The sequence below is a fragment of the Berghia stephanieae genome, chromosome 4 (genome assembly GCF_034508935.2).
Source record: "Berghia stephanieae isolate SIO BIC M18660-M18661 chromosome 4, UCSD_Bste_1.3, whole genome shotgun sequence".
Taxonomy (NCBI): domain Eukaryota; kingdom Metazoa; phylum Mollusca; class Gastropoda; order Nudibranchia; family Aeolidiidae; genus Berghia; species Berghia stephanieae.
Genome location: NC_088363.1, coordinates 21,675,434 through 21,691,537, shown reverse-complemented (window position 1 = coordinate 21,691,537; position 16,104 = coordinate 21,675,434). Strand labels below are relative to the sequence as shown.

The following is a 16,104-nucleotide window of genomic DNA, read 5'->3' as shown; positions in this document are numbered from 1 at the left end:
CTTGGAATGAGATTGCTTGGTTTTGTACTGGCCCTGGTCGGGGTCCTGGCTGGGAGGGAAACAGTCAAATGCATAGTTATTGTTTTGGGAGATGATATTTTTTTCCTTGTAAATCATCTCTCTGTTATGTATTATTATATTTGTTATAATTTATAATGTGAGCATTTGAGTGTATTCCTCTTAGTGGGGGCCGTGCTTGTGTCCTGATGAGACTTATTGGTGATCTCAAACTAAGTACATTGATGGTATGCTCTTGGAATCTACATCTGATCCCTACTTGTTCCCAGTTCCCCTTTGTCTTACTTTTTCTTGGATGCTTTAATTGTACTTCTAAAACTTTTTACTATCCCATTTTCTTCCTTTTTACTGGCGCTGATATAACCTAAATGTGTTGCAAGCGCCGTAAAACCCTTAAAAACAAAAACAAAACAAACAATTTTGTGGCAAAAAATTTCACAAATCGTCAAAGCTATGTCACATGCCATTGCATTGAAATTAGAGTATGAGAGGGTCTTACCATGCTTAGTTGCATGACTTGTTGCCAATTTCATGGCACGGTTGTTTTTATGTATAGTCTTCTTTTGCTTCATCTTGTTTCATTTTGAGTGAACCAATTGCATGCATGTGAATAGAAGTGTCATAGGTTTCAATCCCATTGGATGCTTCAGGATTTTTCTTGTGATTTCTGCGATTCACGGCTTATTGTCAGGAGTGAATCTTGGGTAGTTCTCCTCCAGAAATTATGAAGTAATATGTTGAGCTAAAAGGAAGTGAATATGACATTTGTCTCACTGACTTTTATAGTAATTTCAATTGAAAATATCAAGAGATTGTTTATTTAGAGATTAAATAATTGCTGTCCAAGGAAGAGATATTCGATTATGACAAATACCTTTCATACTTCTTACAATTTCTTTTTTCTTTTTGTGTGATTGCAGTTAATGAAGAAGATGATGATGACTTTGATGATAAACAAGATGGCCAAGATAAAACAAGTAAGTTGTGACTTTTTTCCTATGATTTTTGATCGTGTAGATTTAGATATAGAGAGTTGGAAGTTTTTAAAATATGCTTCTAATGAAATTCACGAGCCAGTCATTTATAATTGTAAAGTAAGAGGTTTGACTGATTTTTTTTTTTATAGGAGGTATGTAACTCTAAAATCCTTATTGAGTGTTAAAAAGAATTTTATTTTGTACCTTGGTAGAATTATTGAATACTTTGTTGAGTGCATTTCTATGTAAGCTAAAAAATTTATTTATCGCGAAATGAAAGTCAATGAAAATGTCACAATTTCTATTTCATTTCAGCTCGTAGTCGTAGAAAAGTTGAGAAGGATAAACCTCTCCCACCACTTCTTGCAAGGGTCAATGGACAAATTGAGGTGAGAATTTGTCAATTAAAATTAGTTTTATCCTTATCTAATTTTCTTACTCTATGACAGAATACCAGCTGTCTGAGGATTTAGAATTCTAATGAAAAGTTCTCTGAATTCTTGTTTCCTAAAGACAGACATTAAGCAGAGACTTGATAGTATTCCACTGTTGTGTCTCTGCATAGCCGAATTTTGAAACAAAACTTGCAAGTCATCAGTTTTGTTTAAAGGCACAGCTATACATTTTAATTTTGATAAATTCTCTTGCTACAATGGTTTAAATATATATATAATATATATATATATATATATATATATATATATATATATATATTATATATATATATATATATATATATATATATATATATATATATATATAATATATAGTTTTTTTTTTTGTTTTTTGTTTTTTGGGCGGGGGCAGGGTATTTGTTCATTATGTAAGCCTTACTTTCTCCATTAACTATGTTGAAGATTGTTTTTTCTTTTTTTTTCTTTCCCCCATTATAATGCTATATGCAAGTCGAGTGTAATTTAGGCCTTCAATGATAAAAGGCGAATCATTTTCAGATACTGTATTTTGTGCAAAGTTCAAATCAAGAAAAAAAATACACATTGATATTGTAGTTATCTGTATTATTTTACAATATGCAGTTGAATGTCTTCATGCATAATTTACGATTTGTTGATTATTACTTTTTTCTCAAATTAGGTCCTGGGTTTTAATGCTAGGCAAAGAAAGGCCTTCCTGAATGCAGTTATGAGATGGGGCATGCCTCCACAAGATGCTTTCAATTCTCAATGGTAGGTTTAATTCACCATTTTCGTTCAATGTAATAATCAAGTAACATTTTGATTTACCCATCAGCTATAGTAAGACCTACTTATTATGGCAGTTTTGTTATCTGCAAATTATAACGTCTGCTTGTAACGACTAAGTGTGCTGATGGCTGAGAAGGACTGCTCTCATGATTGTTCATTTTTGACATTTCATTGGAAATCACTTGCTACATCTTCTATCGCGGGTGGTTGGATGGGAGCATCACCCTTGAATCATATACCTATGATGTTCGCATGGGTGTACGATCTGATAGTGATGTCGTTTCTTCTTCTCTTTACTAGCCTAACCTGCTTCTTTGGTTTGTGATTGTATTTTTGACAGGGGATATTTTTTTTTCTGTAAATCTTTTGCCTGTTTGTCCTTGGTTATTTATAATTTAGCTTATGATATCTTTAGGTTATGATTTTGATTTACATTTGTACTATTTTTGTTAGATTGCTTGTTTTTTTGTTTCAGCGGTCTCATATAACCTCAATTGTGTTGGAAGAGACCTAAAGCAACAAACAAACAAAACATCTTCTATCCCTTTATATCTGTTTTTTGAGTTGCTTTCTGTCTTTGTCTTGGAATGGAATAAAAACAAACGTTGAATGCAAGTGACATGCTATTTACTGTCTTTGGGTTCTTCAGTATTATTATATGTCTCACTCATGCCCTGCTAAAAACCTGATTAGATCTCATCTTCAGTTACTCAATTGGATAATTTAATAATGATAATAATAAAAAAAAACGTCATTTATATCATGCATTTTTATCACTATGTAATGTTCAATGTACGTTAAAATAAATATACAAAATTTACATATAAAACATACACAATGATATCAATAGCAGCAAAGTATATCATAACATATTAAAATTATCATAAAAATGTAACAGTAAAAAGGTGGGGCTAACAATGATTTGAAACTAACAATTCAGTTTGATTATTTCAATGTCTTTGAATCAGAGTGAAATATGACAACAATTTGTTTTGATTTCAGGCTTGTACGTGATTTGAGAGGCAAGACAGAGAAAGTTTTCAGGGCATATGTATCATTGTTCATGCGTCATTTGTGTGAGCCTGGAGCTGACAATGCAGAGTCTTTTGCCGATGGAGTGCCAAGGGAGGGTCTGTCCCGACAACATGTGCTGACCAGGATTGGTATTATGTCTCTAGTTAGGAAGAAGGTAAGAGGGGTGGAAAGATAACACATTTTTTTACTTACTTTTTAAAGACTTTACTTTTCTTTATTTTCATTTCTTTCAATCTTTTTTTCTATTTTTATTTTCAAACGAAGTCATTATATTATGAAGATTTAGTCTGATTATACATTTTCACAGTATTGTAAACGACTGTTGAAAATTTTGATAATTGATTTTTCTCATACATAAAGACTTATTCACCGTTGAAAAGAAAGAGTTAAACAATAATTGCTCTTTGCATTTTTACATTCCCTTTTAATGCTTTAGTTTTATTGTCTGACGAAAACACTTATAATCTCATGAGATATTATATCACATTTTCAGTGTTTCATCTTCCTCTTTATATTAACTAACAGAGCAAACGGAACATTACTTATCTTGTGCTTTTTCTGTTTTTAAGATAAGAAATATTTATTATTTAAATCTATATTTTCAGGTACAAGAATTTGAGTTGATCAATGGAACTCACAGTATGCCATATGTCAAAGCTGGAGAAGCCATCGAGAAGCTTAAAAACGAAGCAGAGGCAGAGAAAGAAGCTAAGGCTTTGAAAGAGGCCAGGAAGAATGGCAAGGACAAGGAAAAGGATAAGGACAAGGACAAGGATAAAGATAAAGACGATAAGAAGAAAGGAGAGGAGGCTAGTAAGAATGAGAATGGTGAAGAAAAGACCACTGAAGAAGGAAAGAAAGAAGACGAATCTACTCAAGAAAAGGAAAAAGATGAGGTAAATTCTTTTTCAGGATTAAGATAAGAGCCAATAGTTCTTGACTGATAAAAGATTGAAACATCTTTTACAAGGATTACTCTCTTGTTTGGTTTATTTTGGAAGATAAATTTAAACAACACAGTTGGAATATTTCAATGTTTTTGAATCAGAGTGAAATGTCACAATACTTCAACACTTTCATCATTCTTTTGTCACCTAATGATATTGAGTTAGAGACAATGTAGAGAATTTCCCTATACAGATAAGTATAAAAGCAGATAAGCTGGTCCCTATGATATTTTCCTCCTAGAACCCGCTGCTGGTCCCTATGTCTTACTTTTTCTCGGGCGCTTTTAATTGTAAAGTTAGAATTTTTTACTATTCCATCTTAATTTTTACTGGTGCTGAATTGACAATGAAAGTGTTGGTGAAATAAAACATAAAAACATTTTTTTTACAAATAAATCATTTAATTTATTTGTTCATTCATTTGTTATATTTTTGTTTTTGGCCTAAATTTAGAATAAAGAAAAGCCTGCAAAAAATAGTGAAGAATCAAAGGCTGTTGAGGAAGGAGAGAAAGAGGCAAGCCAAGACAGTGAAGCTAAAGAAAAAGATGTTGAAACTGAAATGGAAACAGATGAAAATAACAAAGATAAAGAAGAAGAGAAAAAAGATTCACCCAAAAAGGAGGAAGAAGACAAGGTAAAGGAGGAGGAAGGCAAAGAGAAAGAGGAGGAAGGCAAAGAGAAAGAGGAGGAAGGCAAGGAGAAGGAGGATGATACCAGTAAAGAGATGAAATCAGAACCTATGGAAACGGATGAAAAAGAAGAAAAGAAAGAAACAGAAACCGAGGAAGAAAAGAAAGAGGAACCAAAGACAGAAACTGAGGCAGAAAAGACTGAAGAACCTGTCAAGAAAGAGGATGGTGAAACTGCTGCTAAAGGTTTGTGGTTTGGAATTTATTATTTTTGTTGATAGAACAGTCGGTATACAGTCTTAATTGTATTACATTCTAGATTTAGAGATGATGTTCTTGAAAATATAATTATATTTCTATGATGATAAATGACAATAATAAAATAATAACATGAATGGATTACAGACTTACAGCTTGTATTCCATACAGTTTCATTGTAGATTGACAAGCCATACATAATTAGAATAAGATAATGATAATATATGATGGTGGAAAAATAGGACTGAAAAGTAGAGAAGTCGTCAACTAATGGTTGACTATTGGAATAATGGATTGTGTTGTTCTTCTTAGGAAGGCTGATGACGGAGAAATCTCATTGCCAAATGTGTGTGCAACAGAAGTAGTGCTTGATGATGATGTAGTTGGTTATGTGTTGACAAATGAAAATAGAAACAATGATAATAATGATGATGACGACGATGATGATAACGATCGAAAAAGAAAGATTTTTATGCAGTTTATGCCTTGAAATTGTCACGTGAGTGCTGTTAGAGAAATATAATCTTTTGGATATTTGAAATACAGTCTTTGTAACAATGATATTAATTATAAAAGATTTTTCAATTATGTCTTTTATTTTGAATGGAATTGACAATTTCAGAAACCAAAGAAGAAGAAAAGAAAGGAAATGAGGCAGAAACAAAGAAAGAAAACCCAGAGGAGGCCAAGAAGCAGGATGAGCTTTTCCAGAAGTTCATGTTCAACATTGCGGATGGAGGCTTCACTGAGTTGCATACTTTGTGGTCTAATGAACAGAGAGCTCTCACTAGGGAGAGAGAACATGAGGTGTGGCATCGACGTCACGACTACTGGCTTCTTGCAGGAATCATTACGTATCCTTTATCAACAGATAACAGTGTTATTAATATAATGCGTGCTTTGCAAATTTATAATCTTAATGTTATAGGCAATACATTTTATACATTCATCGGGGTAGTAGTGATATATAATCAGTGCATTTAGTTTTTAGCCTGTTGGATGGGATGGGGCAATCTCAGAATGACTTTTGAGACCAGGAAGTCTCTTTGTATCCCAACTCTTTCGAACATCCGTTGCATCTTATTACTTCATTGTGTTTGTAAATGTAAATATTTGAAAGATCACATTGTGATTATATTGTAATTTATTGAACTGACTTCTTTAGCATAGGGGGATAATGCGGTGAGACATATTAAAGGTAGATATGTAGTCAGTTAATATATACAGTTGTTACTTATTTTCAACTTCATATAAAAATCATAATATACAAATCATGTAATTGTATTTCCTTAACCAAATGCTTTAGTCATGGCTATGGTCGTTGGCAAGATATTCAAAATGACATTCGATTCCAGATTATCAATGAACCGTTTCTCAGTGAACAAGGCAAGGGAAACTTTTTGGAAATCAAAAACAAGTTCTTGGCCAGGCGATTCAAAGTGAGTAATTATGTCAAAATAGATATTTTTATTGGGTCCCTGGCTTACTCTTAAAAATTGGCACAAGTGTATATTGCTCTTTATGAATGCATTTTTCAATTATTTTTATTTTATTTATTTATCTATTGTCATAGTCCAGTATCATTAAAATTATAGCTAAGCATTTGTATTATTTTAAATACTTACTCTTAAAACATGTAAAATATGCAGTTGATAGATATAATATTGTAAGTCTTGTCAACAAGGTTGTTTTTTTGTTTGTTGTTTTTTATGTTTTTTTGTAGGTTGTACAGCATTTATAAATCTTTTATTTTCAAATACAAATACTCCTTTTTTTTTTTTACTTCAGTTGCTGGAACAAGCTCTTGTAATTGAAGAGCAGTTGAGACGGGCTGCCTACTTGAATCTCACTCAGGACCACGCTCATCCGGCTATGGCCCTGAATGCCAGGTAGAGTTGTTTTTTTTTATGGTTTTTTTTTTTTTTTCAACATTTCAAAAAGGTAATTGAGGCGTGGTTAATTGTCTCTCTTGGAAGTATTATTTGTTTGTAGGTTTGTCAGTTATATTACCTATTTAAAGCAATATGGAATGTGTTATTTCTTGATATTTTCTTTTGCTATGACAGGAAATCTTTTTTATACACACCATATTTAGATAATGACAAATGGGCTGTTGCTAATTTATTTTTTTTCTTTCAAAAAGCAGAATTTCACAAGCTCATCATGACTATGATAGCTATTTAAAACTGACTGAAGCATTATTTATTTGTTGTTTAATTAATAATTTTATTTCAACCCTTTAAAACACAGTAGTTAAATTCCTGTTTACCTCATTTTATCAAAATTTATGCGCAGACCTTACCTTAACCTTAAATCTCTCAGTGCATAATACCCGGGCATTTTCCTACTCGTTTTATCCAATTCCTGGCTCTGGGCAGGATTCCTGGCCTCCCATAGTGGGCAAGGAGGCACTTACTGTGTCTTCTTTCCCCCTATATCTGTTTTCAAGCATGCTCTCTGTCTGTCTTGGGATGAGATTACTCGGTTTTGTCAAGGCTGTGGCCGGATACCCTAGCCGGGAGGGAAACAGTCAAATGTATAGTTAGAGTTTTGGGAGATGATATTTTTTGTCTTGTAAATCATCTCTCTGTTATGTACATATTATATATGATTTGTAAACATTTGATTGTATCCCTCTTAGTTGATGACTGTGCTTGTGTCTGGATGAGACTTAGGTGATCTCAAACTACGTACTTTGATAGTGTGCTCTTGGAATCTACATCTATTTCCTATTTGAACCTAGTCCCCTTTGTCTTACCTTTTCTTGTGTGCTTTAATTGTAATTCTAGAACTTTTTATTATCCTATTTTCTTCCTTTTTACTGGCGCTGATATGACCTTTATGTGTCGCAAGCACCGTAAAACCCTTAGAAACAAACAATCCCTAGCTACAGTCCAAGCCCTTGGCCAGGAGTGGCATCCAAATCCGTTCCTCTCCTTTCCCACCTCCAGCACCATGTTGTTTTGGGCCTTCTTTTCCCTCACTTTACCCCTGGAGTCCATCCCAATGCCACTGCAGAATCATTCTTTTCCCCTGTCTTCAAGATATGAGATTGTCCCACTCACCTAATATTTTACCATTGTCATATTTACTATGACCTCAATGTATTTTTAAAAATTCACTTTACTTTTAATTGTTCTATTCACCACATTAGTTTGTTTTTAAAAAGATAAATAATTTATGAAATATTGATAAATGTACATTGATCTTTCTACTACCAGGTTTGCAGAACTTGAATGCTTGGCCGAGAGCCATCAACATTTGTCTAAAGAATCTCTTGGTGGCAACAAGCCTGCCAATGCTGTCCTCCACAAGGGTAAGTTTCCTCTCCAAAGCCTGTGGTGAAAACAATAGACTACTTAAAATTATTGCTCTGGGTGGGGTTCCCTACCTCGTATAGTAGGCAGGGAGGTACATGATGTGTCTTCTATACCCCTATACCTGTTTTCCAATTGCTTTCTGTCTCTGTCATGGAATGAGATTACTTAGTTTTGTCCTGACTCGGACCTGAGACCTTGGCTGGGAGGAAGACAGTCTAATGTATAGTTATAGTTTTGGGAGATGATATTATTTTTCCTTGTAAATCATTTCTCTGTCATGTACTCTTATTTTTAACATGATTTGTAAACATTTGAGTGTTTTCCTCTTAGTGGGTTTTTGTGCTGGTGTCTGGGTGAGACTTAGGTGATCTCAAAGTACACTGGTAGTGTGCTCTTGGAATCCACTTCTGTTCCCTATTTTTACCATTCCTCTTTGTCTTACTGTTTTTATTATCAAATTTTCTTCCTTTTTACTGGCGCTGATATGACCTACGTGTGTTGCAAGCACTGTAAAACCCTTTTAAAAAATTATTTGCTGGTCCTCTTCTATCCAAACTATACACGATTCATATTTTTGATTGGCATAAGTCACAATACCTTCAAATACCTTTCAAATCAAATAAAAACTGTTTTGAACTTAAACACTAGGATTTTTTCTTTCAAGACCTATAATGGCTCAAGTCTGTAATATTGGATGTCTGGTATATTAGACTAATGAGCTGTATATATTTCAAATTGTCAAGATTTGCAGCTATGTAAATATAGCACATTTATTATTTCTTGCTCTTCTTGAAGACATATATTTCTTGGCTATACTTTTCATTATTACATGCTTTTTCTTTCCATCGTCTAGTGCTAAATCAACTGGAAGAACTCCTGAGTGACATGAAGCAGGATGTGTCTCGCCTGCCTGCCACTCTGGCCCGTGTTCCCCCAGTCACACAGAGGTTGCAGATGTCCGAGAGGAACATTCTGAACCGCCTTGTCAACCCCAGCGTTATGCCCTCAGAGTTAATGCAGCAACAACAACAGCAGCAGCAACAACAACAACAGCAGCAGCAGCAGCCACAACAGCAAGGAGCAACAGCTGCTACAGCAGGTTCCTCAGGTTCTGGAACTAGCAGTCCTGCTGTGCCTACCAATCCAGCCGTTTCAAGTGAGTGGATTTCTGATTTTTTAAAAATAGTTAGGTTGGCAATTCAATTGTAATATTATTTGATATAAAAATCAAACCTACCTACTATAACGAAAATTTCATATTACTACTAATTTTGGGATCCAACTGAGATCAATATAAATATCTTTGCTTCATTAAACCTTGAAAACGAAGATCTGGTTCTGGTTTAAAGCATTATTTTAAGGTATTAAAGACAATTTGTTAATTTTAAAGGTGGTGTTAATGTCTACTATATTTTTACTCCTGGAGACAACAATTTTTTTTTCAATTTCACGTAGGCAGGTGATTGGATGATGGATATTTTTTATATAATTCTAAAGCTGATCCACAAATCTGCTAACATAATACACAAGAGAAAATAGGCCATTTACACAATATGGAAAAGGTCATTGATAACTTTTTTAACGGGAATAAATCGTCAGTGATAGTCTCAATAATATTGAAAGAATATAGCTTTTCATTTAAAAACATGGGATGGTTCCATTCCTTTCTCCTCTAAAGGAGGGAAATTTTTGCTTTTGTTAAATTTCACAGAAACAAACAACAACAAAAAAAGCATCATTGGCAAAGTTAGATCTGGCCATAGTTCTGATTAACGGATAAGTTTCTGTCACGGACATATTTTCCCCAAGGATGCAGCTGTTCTAATCAAGCAGCATGTCAATAACCCGCTTAAGCTAATTAAAAATAATAAAACATTTGGGTGTTTGTCATAGAAAATATAATTTGTAGCATGCTGGTAGGTATTGGTTTGCCCAGTTGACAACAGCAGGCTATATATAAGGGGACTAGATAATAAGAATTCATTGGTCGGTTGGATAAATTTCAATTTATCAGAACTTAGCCTGGTTACTAAGAAAAAGAAAAGCATTTTTAGGTGATGTATGGCATGGGGGAGTATTTTTTAAAAATATGCTTTTCACAGACCTACTTTTATTTTTGATTTTATTTATTTATAATTTTTGGTATCTTCTCTTTCTGTGTCTGTCTTTAGATGTCAAGGCTAGTGAGAGCAACTCTCCAGCAGGTCCTTCAAGGTCTCAAGGTCCTTCCCCTGTACCACAAGGTGATTATAATTGCAATATTCAGACCCTATCACTTTCTCCTGCAAGATTTAAATAAGTACAAAATAAGACAAAGGCAGGATTTCCCACTTGTTTCCTCTGTTTGCCTTTCATCATACTATTCCATCATTTACTGTTACAACATTTTATGCAAATTTATAGCCAAGCAATCATTTTTTTTTTCTGAGTGGGGTCTTTGACATTGACCTGCCATAATGGGCAAGAGGTCACTTGTTTCTTCTATCCGCCTTTAACTGTTTCCCGAGTTGCTTTCCTTCTTTGTTTTGGAATGGGATTGCTTGGTTTTGGCTGGCCCTTATTGGAGTCCTTGGCTGAGGGGGGAAAGAGTCAAATGTATAGTGTTAGTTTTGGGCGGTGATATTTATTTTCCTCCCAAATCATCTCTCTGTTTTGTACTGATTGTTATATTTTTTGGGTTGAAGATATCTTGTAAACATTTGAGTGTATTCCTCTCAGTGGGATATTTGTTCTATTGGATGAAGTTATGGTGAAAGTTACTGAACTAGCATTAAGTAGTATATGATGAATACAAGGAGATAGGTTACAAATGGCTATTCTAATACTCTGGATAAAATAGTCATTGAACATTTTTTATAAATCTTTATTATCAAGAAAATATGTTGTTTCCAAAGAATAAATGAACTTTTAAAAATGCGCATCAAGAGTGATATTATGTCTGATTGAGTCACGTCTATATATGTATACACAGCAATAAACACTTATTGGGTTTTTCATATATACTCAATACAAGCACATAATTGTCGCACCTTGACGCGCATTTGGTAGTTATTTTTTTTTAATTTTTCAATGTAAAAAATCATTTTTATTTTAAAAAATAAATTAGTTTATTCACTCATTTTATTATCAGGTACAGATGAAGCTTCAAAGAAATCCGAGTCTACTGAGAAGAAGGAGGCCTCAAGTTCCAAATAGATAATATAATGTTGTAAAGATGTGTACATAATTTTTAAGGGCGTATGCTGTATTGTTATATTTACTATGTTGTGTTGCCATTCCTACATCGTGTAAATGGTGGTTATTTTAAAAAGAAAGACTTGTCAAACTCATTGCCATTATTGAATATCAAACGTTTTGTCATCTTGTCACTGTAATAAAGTATCTTTGTAAATTAATGTAAAACCTTGTTTTGTTTTGTTTTATTTGTAATCTTTTGAGAAATTGGTAATTGTAATTTTCATTTGTACGATCCAGGACCATTGGAGAGTGAAACTCATGACTAAAATCTCAATGAAAAATGATTAACTTATATTATTCAAGGGGTTTAAGCACTGTACCAAATCAAACCTTGGCAATAATCATTTGGAGAAGCGAACGAAGTTCTGGTCATTCTTCCTGTTCAGTAGTGGGTTTGGGGTTGTTTTTTTCTTTTCTATGTGATATACATACTTTTTGGTGGAAGGCTCTTACAAGGAACGGTTCTTGAATGAATTAAGATTTGTGTGGGGTATACCTTTGATCTTCGAGTAACATTCAGATTCAGATCTTTTGCTTGGAGATATGATATGACATAAATGTAAAGTAATTTTGGGTGGGGTCTTTTGATCTTCCATGGTGAGCAAGAAGTCGCTTGCTGCATTTTCTATTCCACCATATCTGTATTTAGAGTTGCTTTCTGTCTTTGTCGTGGAATGGGATTACTTGGTTTGTCCTTGCCCTGGCTGGGAAGGAAACATTTAAAGCTATAGTTTTGGGAGATGATGTTTTTCCTCTTATTGGGTAAATCATCTCTCTGTCATGTTCTGGGATATATAATAGTTTGTAACCATTTATTGAGTATTCCTCTTAGTGAGATTCTGTGCTTATGTCTGTATTAGACTTTTAGGTGATCTTAAACTTAAGTACACTGATAGTGTGCTCTTGGAATCTACATCTGTTCCCTGCTTGAGCCATTACCCTTTTTCTTACTTTCTCTAGTGAGCTTTCAATTATAAATCTAGAATTCTTTAACTATCCTATTTTATTCCTTTTTCCTGGCACTGAAGTGACTAAATATGTCGCAAGTATCGTCAAACCTTAAAAACAAAACAAAATAATAAAGATAAAAGGAATTTTCGTTGTGCATTCTTAAAAGGCGAGTTTTTCTTACAAGGTCAATTCCAATGGAAGATTGGAATAATTCTGGTGTCCACCACATTTATCTGGAATCAGTTCCTTTTCTCGTGCGACTGTGAAACTGGGTTTAATAAAAATTCAAGGGGATCGCATTTTTTTCTTTGGTTTTTCTTTTGATTTTTAAAAGCAGTTACTGAAAATAATTGGTTAACAAATCGTGTTGCTTGTTCAGGAGCTTTTAATGGTTACCCCCCCCCCCCCCCCCCCCCCCATGGGTCAGTGGCCACATTTTTCAATGGAATTGTACCACATCGTCGTCATAAATACAAATGAAGGGTCAGCTGATTTCTACTGTTTGAGAATCACTATTTCTTTCTTCAAACTTTTTGTCATTCATGGAAAAAATTCTTAGTCGATCAACGTTAGTTTGTAGCCATCATTGAGGGATCCCTTTTTAGCAGGGACCATGTGCTGATGTCTGCTTCGGACTTTTAAATTGTCTCATACCTGACACAAGGGCACCTTGTAATTGTAGCTGAACTCTGCTCCTGTTCATTCGTTGGAACTGGTTTCCTTTTAAACCCGAATTACCTTTTTCTAGCGCATGTGAACCAAGAACCTGGTCAATTCAAAGCCCTGGGTGGATTTTTAAAAAAATTTCCCATAGCGGGCAGGAGGTCACTTGCTGTGTGTCGTCTATCCCCCTATATCTGTTTTCTTAGTTTGCTTTTTGTCTTTGGGAATGGGATTACTTCGTTTTGAAGTTTTGTCTTGGCCCTGGCCGGAGTCCTTCAGTCCTTGGCTGCGAGGGAAACAGTCAAATGTGTAGTTTTTGTTTTGGGAGATATGTTTTTCCTTGTAAATCATCTTCCTATTATGTACTGTTACATTTTTGTTTTGAATATATAATGGTTTGTACATTTTTGAGTGTATTCCTCTTATTAGGCTCCTGTACTTGTGTCCGGATGAGACTTTTAGGTGATCTCAAACTAAGAACACTGATAGCGTGCACTTGGAAACTCCATCTGTTCCCCGTTGTCTTACTTTTTCTTGTGTGCTTTCTATTGTAAATCTATAATTTTTGACCATCCCATTTTCTTCCTTTTTTCTGGCGCTGAAATGACCTAAATGTGTCGCAAGTACCGCAAAGCCCTTAAAACAAAACAATTCATAGTTAACACTTCTTTAATAATTATATCACAATATAAGGCAATGATCCCAAAAAGAATGTGGATATTGAGATTTCGTCAATAGTGCTTAACGCAATAAATGTTCCCAGTGTTGTACTATTGAATACTATTCGCTGTTTTTAGTCATCACCTTGTGAGTATTTTTAAGGAATTGTCAAGCTCCGAGTTTACGAAGGCAATGCTGTCAATGTCACATTCAATCAAAGCTGAGACGAAGAACAATGCTTGAGAGTGAGATCAAGAAAGCTCAAAAAAGAAATACGTGTAATTTAATTTTTTTTGGCCAGTGTCGGGCTATGATTCACGAAGGCTCTTGCCACAGTCATGAATGAAATCAAAACAAACTCGCATGTCTGAGTGGGGTCCTCTGACTTTCCATGGTGGACAGGAGGTCGCTTGCTGTGTCTTCTATCCTCCTATATATTTTTTTCAGTTGCTTTCTATCTTTTTCTTGGAATTGGAATGATATTCCTTGGTTTGTCCTGGCCCTTGCTGGAGCATTGGCTGGGAGGGAAACAGTCAAGTTAAAGGAGATGGTATTTTCCCCTCCTGGAAATCATCTCTCTGTTATGAATTGGTAATTATTGTTGTTGTTGAATATTTAATGGTTGGCAAATATTCGAGTGAATTTCTCTTAGTGGGATCATGTGTGTGTGTGTGTGTGTGTCTGGATGAGACTTTTAGTACTTTTAGGTGATCCCAAACTAAGAACACCGATTGTGTGCTTTTGCAATCTACAGCTATTCCCTATATTATTGGCCATGCCCCTATGTCTTACTTTTTCTCATGTGCTCTCAAGTGTAAATATAGAATATTTGATTATCCCATTTTCTTCCTATTTACTGGCGCTGGAATGACCTAAATGTGTCGCAAGCGCCGTTAAACCATAAGAAACAAAACAAAACAACCCAGGGTGAGAGGAAGTACACTGTGTGAGATCAAGAAAGCTAAAAAAAAATAAAAATTCTGTATTTTTTACAAGCCGATGTTGGGCTATGAGTTTACGAATATGAAAGTAATAAACAAAAATGAATATAACAGCTTCAAGAAAGAACAAAATACCAAACACGGAACGTTTCGGGCTCAAACCCTTTCTCCTGTTCTTTTCATTTATGTTTATTACATTTTACAGCCCACAGCTCCTACAGCCTAGTGTCACTAAGTCAATATGAACGAAATCAGAACTAACGCCGCATGTCTCTGATGAAATATCTGGTCTTTATTTCAATGACATAATATTATATTATAAGGATTCAAATATACACCACCCATCTTTAACAACTCCAGTCCTCTAACCTCTATGATTTTATTTATTTTTCATATGTGACCCATCGTATTCGTATCAATCTTGTATAATTTTATTATGTGAATCAGATGCCGAAAAGTGAATTTATACTAGCCATTTTCAGACTTTTGATTGAAACTTCATAGCTAGCTACCCAACACAGAAATATATATATATATTTTAACACCTCAACCACAAAAGCCATTAGAACATGCAATAGACTTCATATCATTTTGCTAAGCAAAGTGAGAACTACATCACAGTGGCAAGTTCTTAAAGCAATATTTTAAAAAAAGTATCTTTAGATTTTATGATGTCCAAAAGAAATCAAAATATGACACATGTTGGTTGTATCGCAACAAATGTGATGATTTTCATATAGTTGGTAAGGAGAGAGTTAAAACATTCAGAAATAAATATGAAATTCTAGTTTTTCCCCTTATAAACGAGACTTGCCAACTTCAAAATTTAAAAAGTCGTAGTTTTCATTGGAAAAGCCAATACTAGTCACTAAATCTACCTCTGTAATTGACCGATTTACCCTCAGCAAGATTGAATAAAGTTTCGAAGTCGTCACACTTTGCTATTTGGTGCTGTATTTCCGTTTCCGACACGATCTATTGAAGCTTATTGTAGCTTATTTTGCTCTGCAGACGAAGCCCAAAATTAGTAGTTTTCGAATTTTTCAAAGAAGTAGGCAGGTCTGTAGTTCATACTTGTTTTTCTTCATAAAACATTAAAAAAAAACCCATCCGTTTTATAGTTTTATTAAAAAATACAATTTCTGGCATCTAAATCATCCTGACATAAGATGAAGATCCTAACACGTGTGTATAAAAGGTGCCAGACAAAGCAAGCAAGAAAAAAAAAAAATCAGTCGACCTCGACCGGGGTTCAGACCGG

At 34.3% G+C, this 16,104-nt stretch overlaps 1 protein-coding gene across 2 annotated transcripts in view; it reads left to right on the top strand.

The window, feature by feature from the left end:
- LOC144970225 (chromodomain-helicase-DNA-binding protein 4-like) overlaps window positions 1–11,793 on the top strand; it is a 39,863-nt gene extending 28,070 nt beyond the window's left edge. For both annotated transcript variants that reach the window (XM_078909643.1, XM_078909642.1), the window contains 13 exons: window positions 939–995; window positions 1,311–1,384; window positions 2,091–2,182; window positions 3,203–3,389; window positions 3,841–4,131; window positions 4,636–5,059; window positions 5,694–5,925; window positions 6,378–6,510; window positions 6,860–6,960; window positions 8,293–8,387; window positions 9,245–9,547; window positions 10,563–10,634; window positions 11,522–11,793. In XM_078909643.1, the coding sequence (XP_078765769.1) occupies window positions 939–995; window positions 1,311–1,384; window positions 2,091–2,182; window positions 3,203–3,389; window positions 3,841–4,131; window positions 4,636–5,059; window positions 5,694–5,925; window positions 6,378–6,510; window positions 6,860–6,960; window positions 8,293–8,387; window positions 9,245–9,547; window positions 10,563–10,634; window positions 11,522–11,586 (2,126 nt within the window). In that variant the 3' untranslated portion in view covers window positions 11,587–11,793. The remainder of the gene's footprint in view (window positions 1–938; window positions 996–1,310; window positions 1,385–2,090; window positions 2,183–3,202; window positions 3,390–3,840; window positions 4,132–4,635; window positions 5,060–5,693; window positions 5,926–6,377; window positions 6,511–6,859; window positions 6,961–8,292; window positions 8,388–9,244; window positions 9,548–10,562; window positions 10,635–11,521) is intronic.
- The last annotated feature ends 4,311 nt before the right edge of the window (window positions 11,794–16,104 follow it).